Below are 16144 nucleotides of genomic sequence, written 5' to 3'. Positions count from 1 at the left end.
CTGCTTTGCATTAGCTGGTTATAGACTGACAGGTCTGGAGCGTGGACATGTGGGTCAGTGTCTACCACAGCCCTAATTTTCAACCTGGGACCTGAAGCAGAATGGCTGAGTGCAGGAATCTGCCTGGCAAATTAAATTGATCAGACAGTGTATACTTCAAACAGAGTCAGGTGGGAATATTTCCTTGAGCTGCTCTGTTCCTTGGGATATTTGAAATCAGTATTGAATGGGAACTTTCACAGGCTTTTTTATTCTGATGAAAGGAGACAGTAGAAGTTCCCTTCTGTTTCATGCAGAATAGCCCAAACTAACTAAGACTAATTTTCCGTGACACGAGAAGCAGGTGGGGCTGTGATGCTGAAATGTAAAAGTAGAAATGATAAAAGAATAATCTATGTGGAAGGGAAGTCAAAAGGCAGTGGTGTGGTCCATTATCCTGCCCCAAGTAAAGATAATGCCGTGGTTACAACGTGTCTGTAATCCATAGGAATCACATTTTGTTCTTCACTGGAAAACAAAAGCTGTGTTGTCTTAGGCAGGTGAGCTGGTTGGGCCCTCATTCAGACACACGTGAGGATGTCTGGTTCTGACTGATTTCCAGTGAGTGCTGGATTCTTAGGTAACATCACAGCTCTCTCCCAGGTCTTTCTGTGTCTCAGTCTTCTGACTACAGAACAGTGATAAAAGCAGGCCCTACCTTTTATTGATGATAACTATCTTGAGTATTATAAATCTATGGGCTGGTAAGGCAATATAGTGTGGTATCATAGGTCAGTGCAAGAATACAGACTCTTCTTCAAGTATAAAAGGCATTCCTACATAGGAAGAATGTTTGGTGCTGATCCAGACAGAGCAGACTTGTAAACTTTTCTAAGTCAGTAGGAAATGATATAATTTCCCTTTGTATTTCACGAGCTCAGTCTTCTTGCAGGGCCTAATGTTTGAGTCTGGCTGCCTGTCCCTACCTGGGACCTGGGAAGAAGGACTTTGTACAGGGACTTACCTGCACTGCTTGTATTTCTTGAGAACAGCAGGTTGGGAATTTACCTTTGTACTGAGTGAGACTATAAGCTTACATTGCTCCTCCCATAGTTCAGAGCTCTGCAAAGCCAGTGCAGGAGGGGGAGCAGTCTCTGGTGCATGGTCTGGAATAGGAGGTTCTGCCCAATGAACGAGCAGGTGTGATACCCAGACTCACACTTTGGGTCCCTCACCTCTTTAACGCAGCACAGAGACAAGATGTCCCTCTTTATATGAGCTGTCAGGTTTCGGGCTATAGCAGGGGAATGGCTGGAACCCTCAGCTGTAACTAAAGCAGCATATTTTATCCCGCTTTTGTCTGTGTGAATATCTGTTGTGGGTTGAATCAAAAAACACAAAACACAATCATCTTGTATTACGTGCCTGTATATACTTTCCCTTCTGTAAAAGATGGAATTTGTTTTCATGATAAACAGACACGGTAATATATATATTTGATCTTCTTATTTGTTTTACAGGCTCCAAAAAAGGCAAAGAAGAAGGTAGAAGGTGGTTCCAATGTATTCTCTATGTTTGAACAAACCCAGATCCAGGAGTTCAAAGAAGTTGGTCACTATTCTTCTGTTTTCTATAGTCTCCTGTCATTACTAATGAATAACATAGGTTTTGTTTGTAATCCTTATTCAGTTCTCCATCTGCTTTAATAGAACACACAGTTGTTTTCTGAATCATCTCTGTGGTTTTGGCTGGTGTATCGTTTTCCTTCTGTGTTTGTTTGTTCTCTCCTTCATTCCTTCTTTCATTCATTCTGTCTCTCCCCGCATCCCCTTTTTCAAGTTCCAGGCTTATTTAAAAAAAACCCTGAGCACTGAAAAAATTAATAAAGGAAAATGATCTCATCCACTTTAGCCCCGATTCAGGAAAATACCTGGGCATACATTTAAAGTTAAGTTTAAGTGCTATTTTGAATAAGAATAATCTGGCATGCTCAAGCATTATCCTGAATGGAGATCTTTTATTGAATCAGGTCATTAATTCCCGGAGTGTTCCACAATGGTAACAGAAATATTCTTCTGTGCCCATCTAATACTGCCCACAAACTAGAAACCAAAACACCAGAGAGTCCTCAGCCAACTTTGTCCATAAATGCCCATAAAATGAAGCAACGTGTTGAGGTTAACAAATTGAGCATCCTTTAGCTCCCGGAGAATTGGTATTCCATGCTTTATGGATTCTTTGATCAGTTACTTGTGATGAGGCAAACCTAATTAGCTGGTTTAAGAGCTGGTGCATAAATAAAAACAAATCATTTGATGAGTTTAGACTTCTTTTTCAAATGGGCATTTTAAATATCTGTGACACCAGCACAATTTCCACAGATCTGTAATTTTAAATTATTTTTTTCCTCATTTTTCGCTAACTCACATCTCCAAAGCAGTTTCCAATGTGATAAATAGCTGCTGTTTCAATTGGTATATGTGGTTTTCAACTTTACTTTTCATAAGGATTCTCATCAGTAAATCTCAGTGGTGAATGAGACCAAAAGGATTGTCAGAGGATTACAAAGGATTGTAAATATGGGCCAGGCAAAATTGCCCCAAATTTAATGGGAATATTTTTAGTGCTCTTCTCCCACCTCTGTCAGCATCCTATGAACTTCCAGTTTTATTCTCTCTGGGGACTACTGCTTGAAGACCTGCCATCAGAAAGAGCAATGGGTCAGAATGTTATTGCTGAACTACTCTAAATAAGATAATACTTAGAACATTTCTGGGAGAATGGTGGTGGAATAATGGCAAAGTCACAAGGCAGTGGAGAGGTCCAGTTAAAAATCAAGGCCACGTTGTGTTTAAAGACTGCCTACTTGGAACAAATCATACATTTTGGCTGATAGGTCATTTTTTATCAGAACAGCATTATGTAGAGATTTCAACCAGCTCACTGGAAAATGTACTAGCATCACCTCTTTACATTAATTTCACCCATTAAGATACGTGCCTGGCACTGTTCCTCTTTTCTGTGACTTTGCTGGGCTCTGCTTTGGTCTTTGCATTTCATTCTTTCTTCCGAATTGTGGGGATGCTTTATCAACAATAAAGAGTTGAGCTTGATTTTTTATTAGGTGGTGGCTTGGCAGGTAAGTGAAGGGTTGGGAACATGCATGCTGCAAGTTGCCACATGGCAAAATGGAATGTGAGCAGTGGGGCTCTGTAAGAAACTGGAGATTGAACTGGTTGAAGATATGTTGATTATAATACAGTTGTGGAAAGAAATGAATCCTGTAGAGCAGTGGACTCTGAAAGTTACTGGAGTGGACTGGTTGTATTCCAAGGAGAGGGTTGTTTTTCATAATAATCCTGAATCAAAAAATAATTCCATTGTAAAGATACACGCTCATACTGATGTGCGCGTCTGACAGATAACCAGCTTCAGAGATGTGCCTGGTTCTGCTGATACTCCCCATAGTACATCCAGGAGAATTTCAGGTCATTAAAATCTTTCAAAATCAATGAAACATTGAAGGTGTGATAGCAGCAAATGACAGGCATACAGATAGGTAAATAGATGGACAGATAAGCAGTTAGCTGGCTGGATAAGGAACGTTTGATTTTTATCAGAAGCTAAATTTTGCCTGACAAGAAGTATTTGAGGTCAAGCATCAAGGTCCGTCAGAGCACAGAATATAGGCTGACGGATGCAATTTATTGAAAAGGGAAATAAACTGTGAATAAACAGTACCACGAATCCTACTTTTCTCAGTGCTTTTGGAAATTCAGCTGTCTGTGTATGAAGGATCATCTTGAAGCCCAGAGGAAAAAGACTTTTTCTCAACAACGGAGAACTATTTACAGTAATTAAATGTTTTACAGAATATGATAGCAGAGCAAAGGAAGGAGATACAGGAAGCATACAAAAAACACAGGGGTAGCTCCTAATTCAGACTTTTATGGGTTAAAGCCCGAATGGCAGGAGCTGTCAGCATTGGCTTTGCCCAGCTGCGTGCTGCACTGAGTATTAATTTTGTAAGAAGAAGTTTGGGTGGGTTTAATTAAGCCCCTTGCCAAGGTACAGCAATGTGTTGAAAGTGAGGAGAGTGCAATGATGTGTCATGGTGTGGATGAATCAAAGGAAGTTAAATGTTCTTTACAGCATAACACTGCTCTGTATTAGTATGTGACTGCAGCACTGTTCCGTGCAATATGACAGTAAGTTGCCTATTTTCTTCTAACAGGCATTTACCATCATGGATCAGAACAGGGATGGCTTTATTGATAAAGCAGACTTGAGAGACACATTTGCTGCACTGGGTAAGCTGGTAGTAATTATTAAATACCTTAAAGAAACAGTAGTTTGTACTGGAATTAGTTGGGGAAACAATAAGGTACAGAAGGCAAAAGGAAACCTGTTCAGTTTGATCTTCCTCCTTTATGGTAGTTGCTATCTTGACTACGCAGCTCCAGCTGGAAAATCTCCTGAGCAGCCTCTTCCAGACACTAAATGAAGGTCTCTCTGGGACTCACTGGCGGGTGCTACAGAGCTGTGCAGCTGGCAGCTCTCCAAAGGCACTGATCCCTCCCCTGCAACTATTTCATAAAAAGCCCACCCAGGTCGGGGTCCATGCCAGGCATTTCTGATTTGCTTTTGGAGCCAGGCTTCACAAGCTGCACCTTTTTTATCTACGAGTCATGCAGTATCAACCAATTAACGTTCTTGTCACGGACTAGCTGCCCCTCTGCCCACACCAAAGCAGGAAGACTTCATGTGAGGTTCTATGCTGTTGTGCACTGATGTGGGGTGGAATGTGCATGTCATGAGATTAGGTACTGTCCATTTCATGTGCATAACAATCCTGATAACATCAAGCATATTAAAGAAAAACTTCCCAAGAAAAGGAAAAATCAGAATACCCAGGAGCCCTAACGTGAAGCTGTATCCATGTTGCAACATTTGAGGCTTGAACAGTGATGTAGGCATTTGGGCTTTTGCCATCTGGATCTTATTAAAAAGAGTTTGATAAGAATCTCTAGTGCTCCCTGGGGTGGAATCAGACTGCTGTAGAGTCAGTGCAAAGAGCAGAAGCTCCTGAACTCTTTATTGTGACAAAGAAGTTTGCAAACTTTGGCCTCTAGCTACTGTTGCCCTGAAATATTTATTTCTTAAGGCCACATTCTGCTATCCTTCATGTTCAGTGAAGCCCTTCAATGCTTATAAAGTACAGTCACAGCAAATTACCACTCAATTTGAGTAGGGATGCTGGACTCTAAATTCTCAATAGCCCAGTGCAGTGATGGGGAAGGAACAGGACTGCTCAACTCATCCATCTGCTCTCTACTCATCTCAACATCCCAATATACAGGAGGGCAAAGCCTGAGACTTTGGATCCACTTCAGTCACATTTAAACTCTGCTATATTAATATCAACACAGTCTGTTTTTCACCTGAGGTTAAAAGAAGAAACACGCAACAACAACAACAAATAAAAAGAATTTAATTGAAAGTAGCCCCTTCTTTGGTCTGCTGCTGGCCTGGTCTGTATCATTTATCCCTCTTACTCCTTCACTTGTCTTTTGATCTGTGTTCCACCTCAGAATGCATTGGTGTATTCTGGATTTGTGTTCCACCATGTTATTAGTGAAGTTACACAGAGGCCTGAGCTCCCCAGTGGGAGGAGATGAATGGGAATTGTTTTTTAAAACACAATTTGGGATTTATTATGAAAAATGATCTCTGCTGCAGGTCGTCTGAATGTCAAGAATGAAGAGCTAGAAGACATGGTGAAGGAGGCGCCAGGTCCCATTAACTTCACTGTCTTTCTTACAATGTTTGGGGAAAAACTGAAAGGTAAGTACCTTTGGGGGGTTGGACAGGTATCTGTCAAAGATGCTCAGCACTGAAATATCTCAGTACCTTGCAAATAATAATAATGTATCCACGGAACAATGCTTAAAGGCAAGGAGTGATCTCCATTTTTGCAGACAGAGATGAAGCATGAAAAGGCAGAGGGATGGTCCAGAGGACAAATCAAAGGTGTGATTTCAGCTTGCATAAGCTAACATGGAAGTAGCAAGCTGAGGTCTAGAAAGTAATGAGATCATGGCTGCCTGGAGCACGCTGCAGAAGAGTTATTCACCATCTGCAAGTTCTAGGCTGAGGTCCGTTGCTCGCGCTACGCTGGTATTCCTCCCAGTGTTAGATGGTTTAAAACTATCATCAGCATTTCTATGAAAAACCCTTCTGCACTCCTTTGGCTCATTATGCATACATGACCTCTGCACCATCTTTGTAGTCAGAGGGCGTGAAGAAGCATCATGGTATCCCCCATTTTCTCCTGTATCAGTAACTTGGCAGCCCAGGCTCGCTTTCACTTGAGGTCAGTGGTAATTAAGACAATGGCTTAGGCTGAATGAAGATTTTGCAGAATAACTCCTACTGAATGAATATATTGAACTAATTTAATCTCAGTGGATTTAGAACGATAGCAGAGAGGAATTTGGCCCATTGCCAGAGAATATATAAGAATGACTGTAGTGAGTTTAGAAAACATGGGTACTAAATTCTGTGTGGAAGCTAGTGATTTATTCATATCTTTGATGCTGAATGTGTCTGGAAACTATAAAATAGAGTGTGAAACCAAGAGAAGCCTCTGGTCATCTTCCTGTGAGCATCAGACATAGGTGAAAGCCTTGGCCTTCAGAGCGAGGTAGTTGGCCTTGCCCAAGCACATTCCAGAAGTCTGTTAAAACAACTAGTGATATTCAATTCCCTCTTCCTCTTTTTCTCTTTCTTGGGCTAAAAATTATGCAGATAAGAGAAATAAAAAATACTTAAAAAATTGAAAAATCTGATCACATCTTCTTAAGAAAGTTTTGTTGTACTGCTGTTTGCCTCTGGCTTTGTACTACTGAGTACAGTTCGAAAGAAGAGCTTTCTACCCTTGGAATAGAAAATAAAGAAATCTATTAGGAAGTACTGATGTAACCAGTCCTCAAAGAGACACACTATTGCTAAGAAATACAGTATTTCTGGGAAGCATAAGGGTGACAGAGGAGCCTGTAGACTGACGTTGAGGAGAGGACTGTATTACCCAGGTATCACTCTGTCTTGACCACAGTGGTACCCACACCTTTACATTCTGGATACCACCCTGCAAAGCAGGCAGTGCCCTGCTCTGTGATCTTCCTTCTGGGATACACAGCTGTTTCTGATGGGTTGCCCTGCTGCACATTACTGTACATTTGTGTTGCTTATGATCTCAGGGAGCACGGAGGCGAGCTGTTCTTCCTTCCCCCTCTTCCCTCTTGCCTCTTATGACTGCTGAGGCTGGCAGAGGCTGGCCCTGCCAATTGTGTGGCCTGAAACCAGCGCCAGCACAGGAAGGTGAATGGTAAAGCATACCCCTCTTGTTCACAGGTTTCCTGTTGGCTACTAGAAGAGAAGGAAGGTTTTTGTTCTTTCCATTTGGTGAAGGGAAAATCACAGCTGTGCTTGTCATGCCCTTCTGGTTGGGTTTGTCATGCAAAGGAAGCAGAGCCAAAAGACTGCACATTCCCAATCAAAACTAATTGGGATGAAGAGCCTTTGTAGTGCAATTAGAAAGGGAAAAAAGGCTAGAGGAAGTGGATATGGCAATTTTGCAACACTCTTTATTAGCTAAGTACTACTCAGAGAATTTGGTGAAAGGTGCTTTCTAAGTAAAATTTGTTGTGCTATAATTGATTTCTGTCATAAAGGGGAAGCTGGGATTTTTCGGACGAGCTTTAGCTTTGTATATAGAGATTATGATGCCAGATGAACAGCTAACAAAACTCAGTTTATGTTAATGCCAACCACATGGAGCTGTTTCTACAGGGAGTCAGAATAATACAATTTGTACAGAAAACAGAGATGCCGCACATCAAAGAAACCACTTTATTTACCAGCTAATCAATAAAGAATGCCTGCTGCATTGCTTCTCTTCAAAGCCAAAGTCCAAGGATATGACAGAGCAGAAAATGTAAAACACAGTAAGGAGGAAAAAAAAATCCCCCACACAGCGGTGACTGCTTTAAATGCAGACCTTTCCTCAGAGATGGAAAAAGTTTCTGTTCACAGAACAATCAAAGCACTCATTAAATACCAATGCTCGTTATATTGATTATCTATTCATTGCAGAATGAATACAGTGCATCCAAGCTGGCAGAAAAATGTATGTGGACAGCGTATGACCAGAAGGAGGCCAGACAGACTTCTGCTCAATGACCATCATACCTACTAAGATTGTACCACTAATCCTTACGATTACAAAGAAAACTCAGGGGGCATCAGGAGTATATATGGTTGAGTTGTTCAATCAGAGAATCATGCCTGGGTTCTGCTCTGGTTCTCTCTCTGTCAAACTTTGTAACATAGATGTAAATAGTAATGGATTCTTTGGGTACTAACCCTTCTTTTGAAATCACAATTTCACCATTTCAGCATCCCAAGTAACTTGTGTCAATGTACCAGCCTGTAAATTTGGTTTCCTGAAGTTATGAATAATGATTTATATTATACTACTATAGTGTTTAGAAATACTGAGGACCAGTCAAAAACAGAGCATATAGGATATCTTTTGGTGTGGGTAGAAACTGTCTGTAAATGAGAATACTCAGAATCTACGGCATTATAGAATAGTCAAAAATCCCAGTCAAGATTAAGGCCCTGTGAAAGCTATTCTCTGATGCATTCTTTTTTGCAATCTAAAGAGATGGGACAGATAAAGAGTGAAAGAAAATGAAGACTCTTACTATCATTTGATTGCTGGGAGCAGAGGAGCAGAGAAATTGAAGTCATACTAAGAGTTTGTGGCCCAGCTATGAACAGAGGCAAAATCTTGGAGCAGCAGTCCAGTGCTTTAAACCATCCTGTTTATATAAATAACACTTATTGTGTTGCTGTGAAGAGATACTTAAGTGGAAGCATGCTACAGAACATAAGAGCCAATCACCGTTCCACACTGATCATCCTGCTTCCATTGCATTCCACTGATATCCAGATTTTATGATGAGCTCCATTTAGTGAGGGAAGTAAGCTCTTCTCTATATGGTGAAGAACAAGTAACATCAAAAAGTGTTTTTGCAAGGAACATACAGTACAAGATTAAAGGAAGCCAGGGAGGGAAACAGTTATATTTTCATTTCTGAAAGCCACTAATCCTCTGGGTACTGATATTGGAGACCAGTTCCTGGACGTTTTCTCTCCTGCAGACACAGAATATATATGAGTTATTATTTTAAAGCTTCTGAGCACTGAACTGTTCACCTCTATTGTTTATCTGACATGACAAATGCTGCCGACTTAAGGAACCTTTGTCTTCAAACCTACAACTGCAGAACTCTCCATTTCGCTGTGTTCTCCAGTGAATGCAATTATTACATAGCAAGTATTCTGCAGACACAGATACACCCAGGCTTCTAAATTATGTTTCATTAATTTTAGGCACGGACCCAGAAGAAACCATTCTGAATGCTTTTAAGATTTTCGACCCAGAAGGAAAAGGCCACATAAAGGCAGACTAGTAAGTTTATTTCAAGTTCTTTTAAAATATGATTATTATTAATAATAAATAGCACAAGTTTAAAGAACTCCTTACAAGCTATATTTTTTCACAGTATTTTAAGAGACAGGCAGGCTTTGTAAGCCAGAGTTAAAAGACTAGACTATTGTACAAATGTATTTGTATACCAAAAAGAGATGTTATTGCCTTCAGACGTTGCAAGAGGCAACGGAAATATAATCACATGTAGGCCATCAGATAGCCTTTTTTTGAAGGTCTGGATATAAATCAACACATGACTCTTTGTAGATTAACTCCATATGTAAAAATAAAATGCGTGTCTGGTGCCTGACTGTCAGAGTGCTTAACTGAAATGGGAAAGCTAGTCCCCCTTTTTAAAAAAGTGGTCAAATTAATTAACTCTGGGACATGGTTTTAGTAAAAACATTTTACTTGTTATATGTTTACTGTTTGAGCCTTCTGCTTCCAGACAAGAATTTGCCCTAAATTTCTACTAGATATGTTGAGAGCCAAAGCAAATAATACTATTAATAATATGGTGACTATTATCAATATAGCTATTATTTAAATAAGGAGGCAGGACCTAATTTGTATTCATAACCTGTTACACCAAGAGAGCAGGGTGAAAGGACTTTAAGTGCTAATTGCACAAATGTAAATCCTGCTTATACTATCCAAATGGTGGAAGCAGGCATTCAGGTAAATGAGATAAATGATATCAAATCAGGGCAGTGTATGAGGAATTCTGACCCATGGCTCTGGTGAAATGCTTTATGTGCCTTGATTTATGCATATGCCTAAATTCCATGGTGAATGTGGGGACTATACTGGTACTCCAGCAGCCAGTTCAGGTGAGTTTTCTAAAGCATAATATGTACAAGAAGCTTACTAGGGAACCATGGGTTACAAAATTCTATTTGCATCCAAGAACTCTGCTAATGTTGTGATAAGGTAAAAGAAAACTGAGCCTGTTACCAGCACCCCTGAGGTGGAGTGGTCCAGAATGTAACCTGCAATTATCAGTGTCTCACAAAGTTAGTTAAAGATAGGAAAATCATGTACAGTATTTCCTTCCATTACCAATATGCTTTTTTTTTTATGACACTGGCACTTAATTCCCAGTGAGCATGAGAGTCCTATTATGGATATTATTGAGTCCTCATTATGGTAAGCAGTGTGAAAAACACAAAGCCAAGAGACGATATTTTCACTAAAGGACATCCAAATTAATTAAATCAAGATGCAACAAGTGGATGCAGTAAACAACAGGAAAGAACAGAGGGTTAACAGTTGTTCTCATTGCTTTGAGGTTAATGTTATCAAATAGCATGGGAAGAACACTCTTGGTAACACACCAGAAGTGACTCAAACACTATCAGAATAAAATGTAGCCTGCTGTCTAATTGGCCAGATCACACGGTAGTGAAATCACAACCATGAAATACAACGTTCTGATGATACAAAACCCATGAAATGTTGTATTTCCCACCACTATCTGTAACAATGTCCTGCATACAAAATCTGCAGCTTGCCACCCTGCATCCAGTTCTACATTCCTCAGATGCTGGAAGCCAGTTGGAGTTTGGGGTAAATTAGGAATGCAGTATCACACTCCAAAATGAAGATGAGAGAAAAATACTTTTTTTTAACTTAATGGAAAAGGTCAACCTTGTTCCCACCCCCATTACACTGCTAACATTAGACAATTGTTTCAGTTCATCACCACAACAGAGCATAATGTTTACTTATTAGACCCGAGGGTATTGTTGATCATTACAGAGCAAACCATTAAATCAATTCCACGAACGTCTTTGAGGTTTAACTTCTATTCATTTGCTTCCAAAATTCAGACATTTGAAGGTTTTGAAATACTTTTTATGTTGGCTCATGCAGCCCTTTCAATATGACAGTTAATGCTAATAAATAATATTTCTCCATATGAAAAAAATGCTGGAATGTTCCTCTCCTAAACCAGCCACACTGACCTTTTAGTCAGAACTTCTTTTTATGCTCATGGAGTTAACATCCTTCTGGGGATTTTTATGGCTCTTCCCTCTGCGTGTTTTCACCTCTAGTCTGGAAATGACTCACTTAGTCCATTTGATGGTAGCTGGGATGGAGCCTTCTAACCTTTCCAGAAGCTTCAGGAGTTTATAACTTACTTCCAAATTCAGTGACAGACTTTGTTTGTCTGCATCATTATACCACACATAAAGTCCTTCCTCTAGCATGATGTCAAAAAGAAAAAGTGTTTTAGATCAGCTTCTCAGCTGGTGTAAACTGGCATTGCTTTTGGAAAGGTTAGATGATTCAGTTCTAAATGCCATTCATTGGACAAAGTGAGTCAGGCCAACATCAACTGTGTCTAATGCTGATGCCAATAAAACTTCACAGATTTGTACCAGATGAAAATGGACCCAGAGAGCATAAACGCATTCTGGTTCTTTGGCGATTGCTCTGGCTGAGCTGGGAACGTTTCTCATCATAGCTGTAGAGCACTGCTTGCTCTAACTTACCTGCTTTTTACCTGAGAAAACAATGTATGAAGGGAAATCCCAGGGGAATAACGAAGTGTCCCAGAGCTTTTACAGGGGAAAATGTTTTGCAAATACAAGGAGGCAACAAAATATTCACAACTGGAGAAGGAACTGTTGTCAGGCAGGACAAGAGATAGCATTTAGACAACCACAACAAGGCAAATGGATCCTTTTTGCCCAGAAGACTTTGAGGTGGTGGTGATTTATTTTTTTTAATTTTTTTTAGAAACAAGTAGTCTCTAAAAAAGAAATCAAGATACACAAAGAAAGAAAAAAGTTCATAATCTCTAGCTTTGGAAATGGTGAGCATTCATTTCCCTATAAAATAAATAATGGAAAATGTGCATAGATCCTTAACTCAGTCCTTCTTCCTTGTGAGTGTGCCAGAGCCTACTGGGCTATGCATCAGAAGATTATAATTAGATATTTGATCTTTTCCCCTAAATACTTCAAGCATGTAAGTAGAAGACACATCATGCCCAGATCTCTTTTTAATTCAGTCCTGGTTCTGATGAAGTTTATTGTGACTTCTAACAAAACTGCTGTAAGTGCTTCCTTCTATTCACCAAGCTCCTTCCTGGATCACACTTCCTATTTACATTTTCTGATGCTGTTTGCCCCAATGCACATACATCCAGTGATCAATGTACATCGACGAGAATGACCTCTCTGTGCCCCCCAACCAGAGATCGTTTAGGAATTCCACGTCAAGAATTGCAGTCACATAACAAATACCAGCCCAACAAGACAGAAATGGCAATATGAGAGGAAGAGATGAAGAAAGATTTTGCTAAATAAGAAGCATGGGAAAGTAGTGCAAAGGAAACATACAGGATAGCTTAAGCTCTCTCTGTGACCTCGGAGTATTTCCCAGAACTTGCCAGAATATTTCCATGCTTGGCCTTGTGGGTGAGGTCCTTATACATTACCCAGAATCTTCCTTTTCCAATTTTCTCCTTCTACCCTTCCAAATAAGTGATACAGTCATTCTGTCTAAAGGGGTTGGATTGATGTTCCTATTCACCTATACATTTAGGTAAAAAAATCACATGCTTAACTGAGTTCCTACAATGGGTTTGAAAACAGAGGGTAAATCAGCTGAGGATCTGTCCCCAAAATATTCTCTTTGATGTAATTGCACAGAATGGAGATTGTGTGTGGATAAGCTCCTTGTTACAGTTCTGTAACTCCAGATCAAGATCTTGCACTGTGAAATACAACAGGTCTCACACAGTTTCACAGTCTCCTCTGGGAATGATTGCATGCAAATAAAGGGATTCTCAGATGATGATTTGGAATAGCTGTTGGAGTTCTCTTTCAAGTCCTCTTTCTTATTTCATGCTCTGTTCCTTTCATCCTCAGATTTTACAGAAAATATTCTCTCTTTTGGTTTTGTTAAGTGGTCCAAACTTTAAAGAGCAAGTGAGAAAACGTACCATTTTAGGTTAAGATAAGCATACAAAAATTGCAGTTTTACAATTAGAATAATAACCTTAAACAATTTTAAACCTCTATAAAATGTCACAAAGGCAAAATAAGTTGGCAGAGCGAGGCATTGACACTGATGGGTGCCTGCAGAAAATCTCTTAAAATATCATATAAGGATTAACAGCTCTAATTTATGCGGTCACACAGACTTTCTTTCATGCGACTTCAGGACAGATCTTGCCATCTGAATTGTCATGTGCCATTATCACCCTTTAATCAGGTTATTTCATTTTATTTGCACAGCATCAAAGAAATGCTTATGACACAAGCAGACCGGTTCAGTCAAGAAGAGGTAAGGACCTTCTGCCTTACTCGAAATAGGGATGTCTCTCCAGCAGTAAGCATTTGCCCCTCTTTAAATGCATGAATTCAGCTCAAATCCAGTCTGAGAGAAGGCTGATGCCAGCTTTAGCAATTAGGAACAATTCAAAGCATCTCTTCTGAATAGCTCCATGGCTAAACCAAAGTCAAACAGATTCCTTGGACTTCCATCCAAGTGTAAGCATGGCCTATCTCTTGCTGTTCTTTCCTATGGTGAGCTGGGCAATGAATTTACCAGAGTTCAAATGTGTTTGGGTGGGGACTGTGATCTGTTTTTCATTTCTGCGAGAGTTATTTTGTTTGAAATCTGAAATGAATCCTGAAAGGAGGTACTGACTTCATGGTTTGTGTGAGATTGAACATGGATTCTGATGGCTGGGAGGAATTTAGAGGGACTTTCTTTTCTGAAGAAGAGATTGAGTGGAGTTTGTTCATGGCAGGACCAGACTGGGGTACAGACTGGAATACATTACTTAGTCGGGGCTTATCTGGACTTTAGGGAGAGCTATTTGATACAGAGCTTTGATTTGAACAGGACTGTGTTGAGTAGTTTTGTCCTAGCTCCTATCGCAATTTTACTGGAACTACAGAAAATTTTTCCATAGTAGTTAACAAATCAGGCCAGAAGGGAGCTGAACTGGACTGGAAAGGAAAAGCAGTACTTGTTGCTGTCCTGCAGTCCCGTGCTTGTAACACTTATCTCCTGTTTGCTTGGCAGATCAACCAGATGTTTGCTGCTTTCCCTCCAGATGTCTCTGGTAATCTTGACTATAAGAACCTCTGTTATGTTATCACCCATGGTGAGGAGAAAGACTAAAATGAAAGATGAGCTTCTCCTGTGATGATGCACCAAGTTATTTCATTGTGCTTTTCTGTGCAAGGCAAAAGGCTGAACATTCAGTATGTGAAGCCATGTGGTCATCAGAAGAGAACCAATAAAACAAGTGAAATTAGATTAAAGTTGTTTAATGCTCCTGTTTTTATAAAAGATGAAAATACCAATTTTTTTTGTGAGTTTTTTCCCATCCTTTTTTTTTCATCAGTGGTTTGAAATGGAATTTTCTTGATGAACTGATGCTGTTGTGATTTATTGACAATCCTAATGTTCACCAGATGGTCCATTGGGCACTGCAATGTTGCTTAACCTCTTGCTTTTTATATATAAGCTCCATGTGCTGATTGAGAAATCCTCTAACTTACTGCACTGGGAAGAGCATTTGGTAAATAAAATTCTTTCTCGTTGCAATGAAAGTGCAAATAAAACAACCTTTAGCTTTTGTGAATGTGCTCAGTGATGTGGCCTGGTTCGTAAGCCACTCGATTCTCTTCCTTTGGTGCAAAAGAACAGACACAGTGGAACAGTGGCTATTTTTCTCATAGCAAAATGTACCTAGGCACTCATAGAAGCCAGCAAGAATGAATCTCCCCCTCAGAGGCATCTTCATATATGTAGGAAGTTGTCCTTGAGTAACAGTAAGGGCTAGTTCTTTCAGCAGTCGGTCATGATCTTTGTTTTCGGGGTGAAGGACACATTGAAAGAATGTATTTTCCAAAGGTCATCTGGAAGTCCAGGGAAAATACAAGTAAAGAACTCAGGAATTGTAGCCCAGGGTTACACATGAAAGCAAACTATCCACCTTCATAATTCAAGATCAGCATAGCTTCTAAAATGGGCTACAGTTTTTTGTATTTGGACTTCTAGGAACTGGACACGTTCTGTCTATGTGTAATACTGCACGAATACTTCCTGCGTGGGAGTCAGAAGGACATTGCAGCCAAAGCAAAACAAACTTCTGCTGTTTTAACAGCTAATGAAAAAGGTTTCCTTCTGCATCAGTGTTGCTGGCACCACAGTCCCACAGACATGAAGAGTAGGTAACGAGCTGTTTCTTTTCTGTTTCTCTCGAAGAAAGAGAACGTGAGGGCAAGGTGGCAAATTCTGCCCTCATCAGGCAAGGCAGAGCTTAGATGAAAAAGTTTTAGCATCTGCATGGCTTAAGGAAGTGACATTCAGCCCCACCTGCATTTCTTCTTGTTCTAACAAATCCCTACACATGATGCCTACCAGTAATTGGGAAAACTGGAATGAGAAGTAGCCTGGCAAGGACATGTGCTTGAGCTGGCCTAATAAATCTCACCCCTTGCACCTATGTTCAGAAGCACTGCACAAATGCCTGTAACAACAGTGTTTTTCTGGTGTGAGTACACGAATCCCAGATGCATCTACCAAGAATTAGATCAATTCACAGTTTTGGTAGACACAACCAGAAGCAAAATCTGG

The 16144-nt window shown here is 40.1% G+C and overlaps 1 protein-coding gene across 4 annotated transcripts in view; it reads left to right on the top strand.

Annotated features, from left to right (window-relative positions):
• Positions 1-15114, top strand: part of MYL10 (myosin, light chain 10, regulatory) — an 89348-nt gene extending 74234 nt beyond the window's left edge. For 2 of the 4 annotated variants that reach the window (XM_040650052.2, XM_040650049.2), the window contains exons 3-8: positions 1500-1586; positions 4214-4289; positions 5719-5823; positions 9439-9517; positions 13786-13834; positions 14582-14823. In XM_040650052.2, the coding sequence (XP_040505986.1) occupies positions 1551-1586; positions 4214-4289; positions 5719-5823; positions 9439-9517; positions 13786-13834; positions 14582-14680 (444 nt within the window). In that variant the 5' untranslated portion in view covers positions 1500-1550 and the 3' untranslated portion in view covers positions 14681-14823. 4 annotated transcript variants of the gene reach the window in all.
• Positions 15115-16144: the final 1030 nt, after the last annotated feature.

Source organism: Gallus gallus, chromosome 19 (genome assembly GCF_016699485.2).
Source record: "Gallus gallus isolate bGalGal1 chromosome 19, bGalGal1.mat.broiler.GRCg7b, whole genome shotgun sequence".
NCBI classification, from domain to species: domain Eukaryota; kingdom Metazoa; phylum Chordata; class Aves; order Galliformes; family Phasianidae; genus Gallus; species Gallus gallus.
This window is presented reverse-complemented; position numbering and strand designations above follow the sequence as displayed.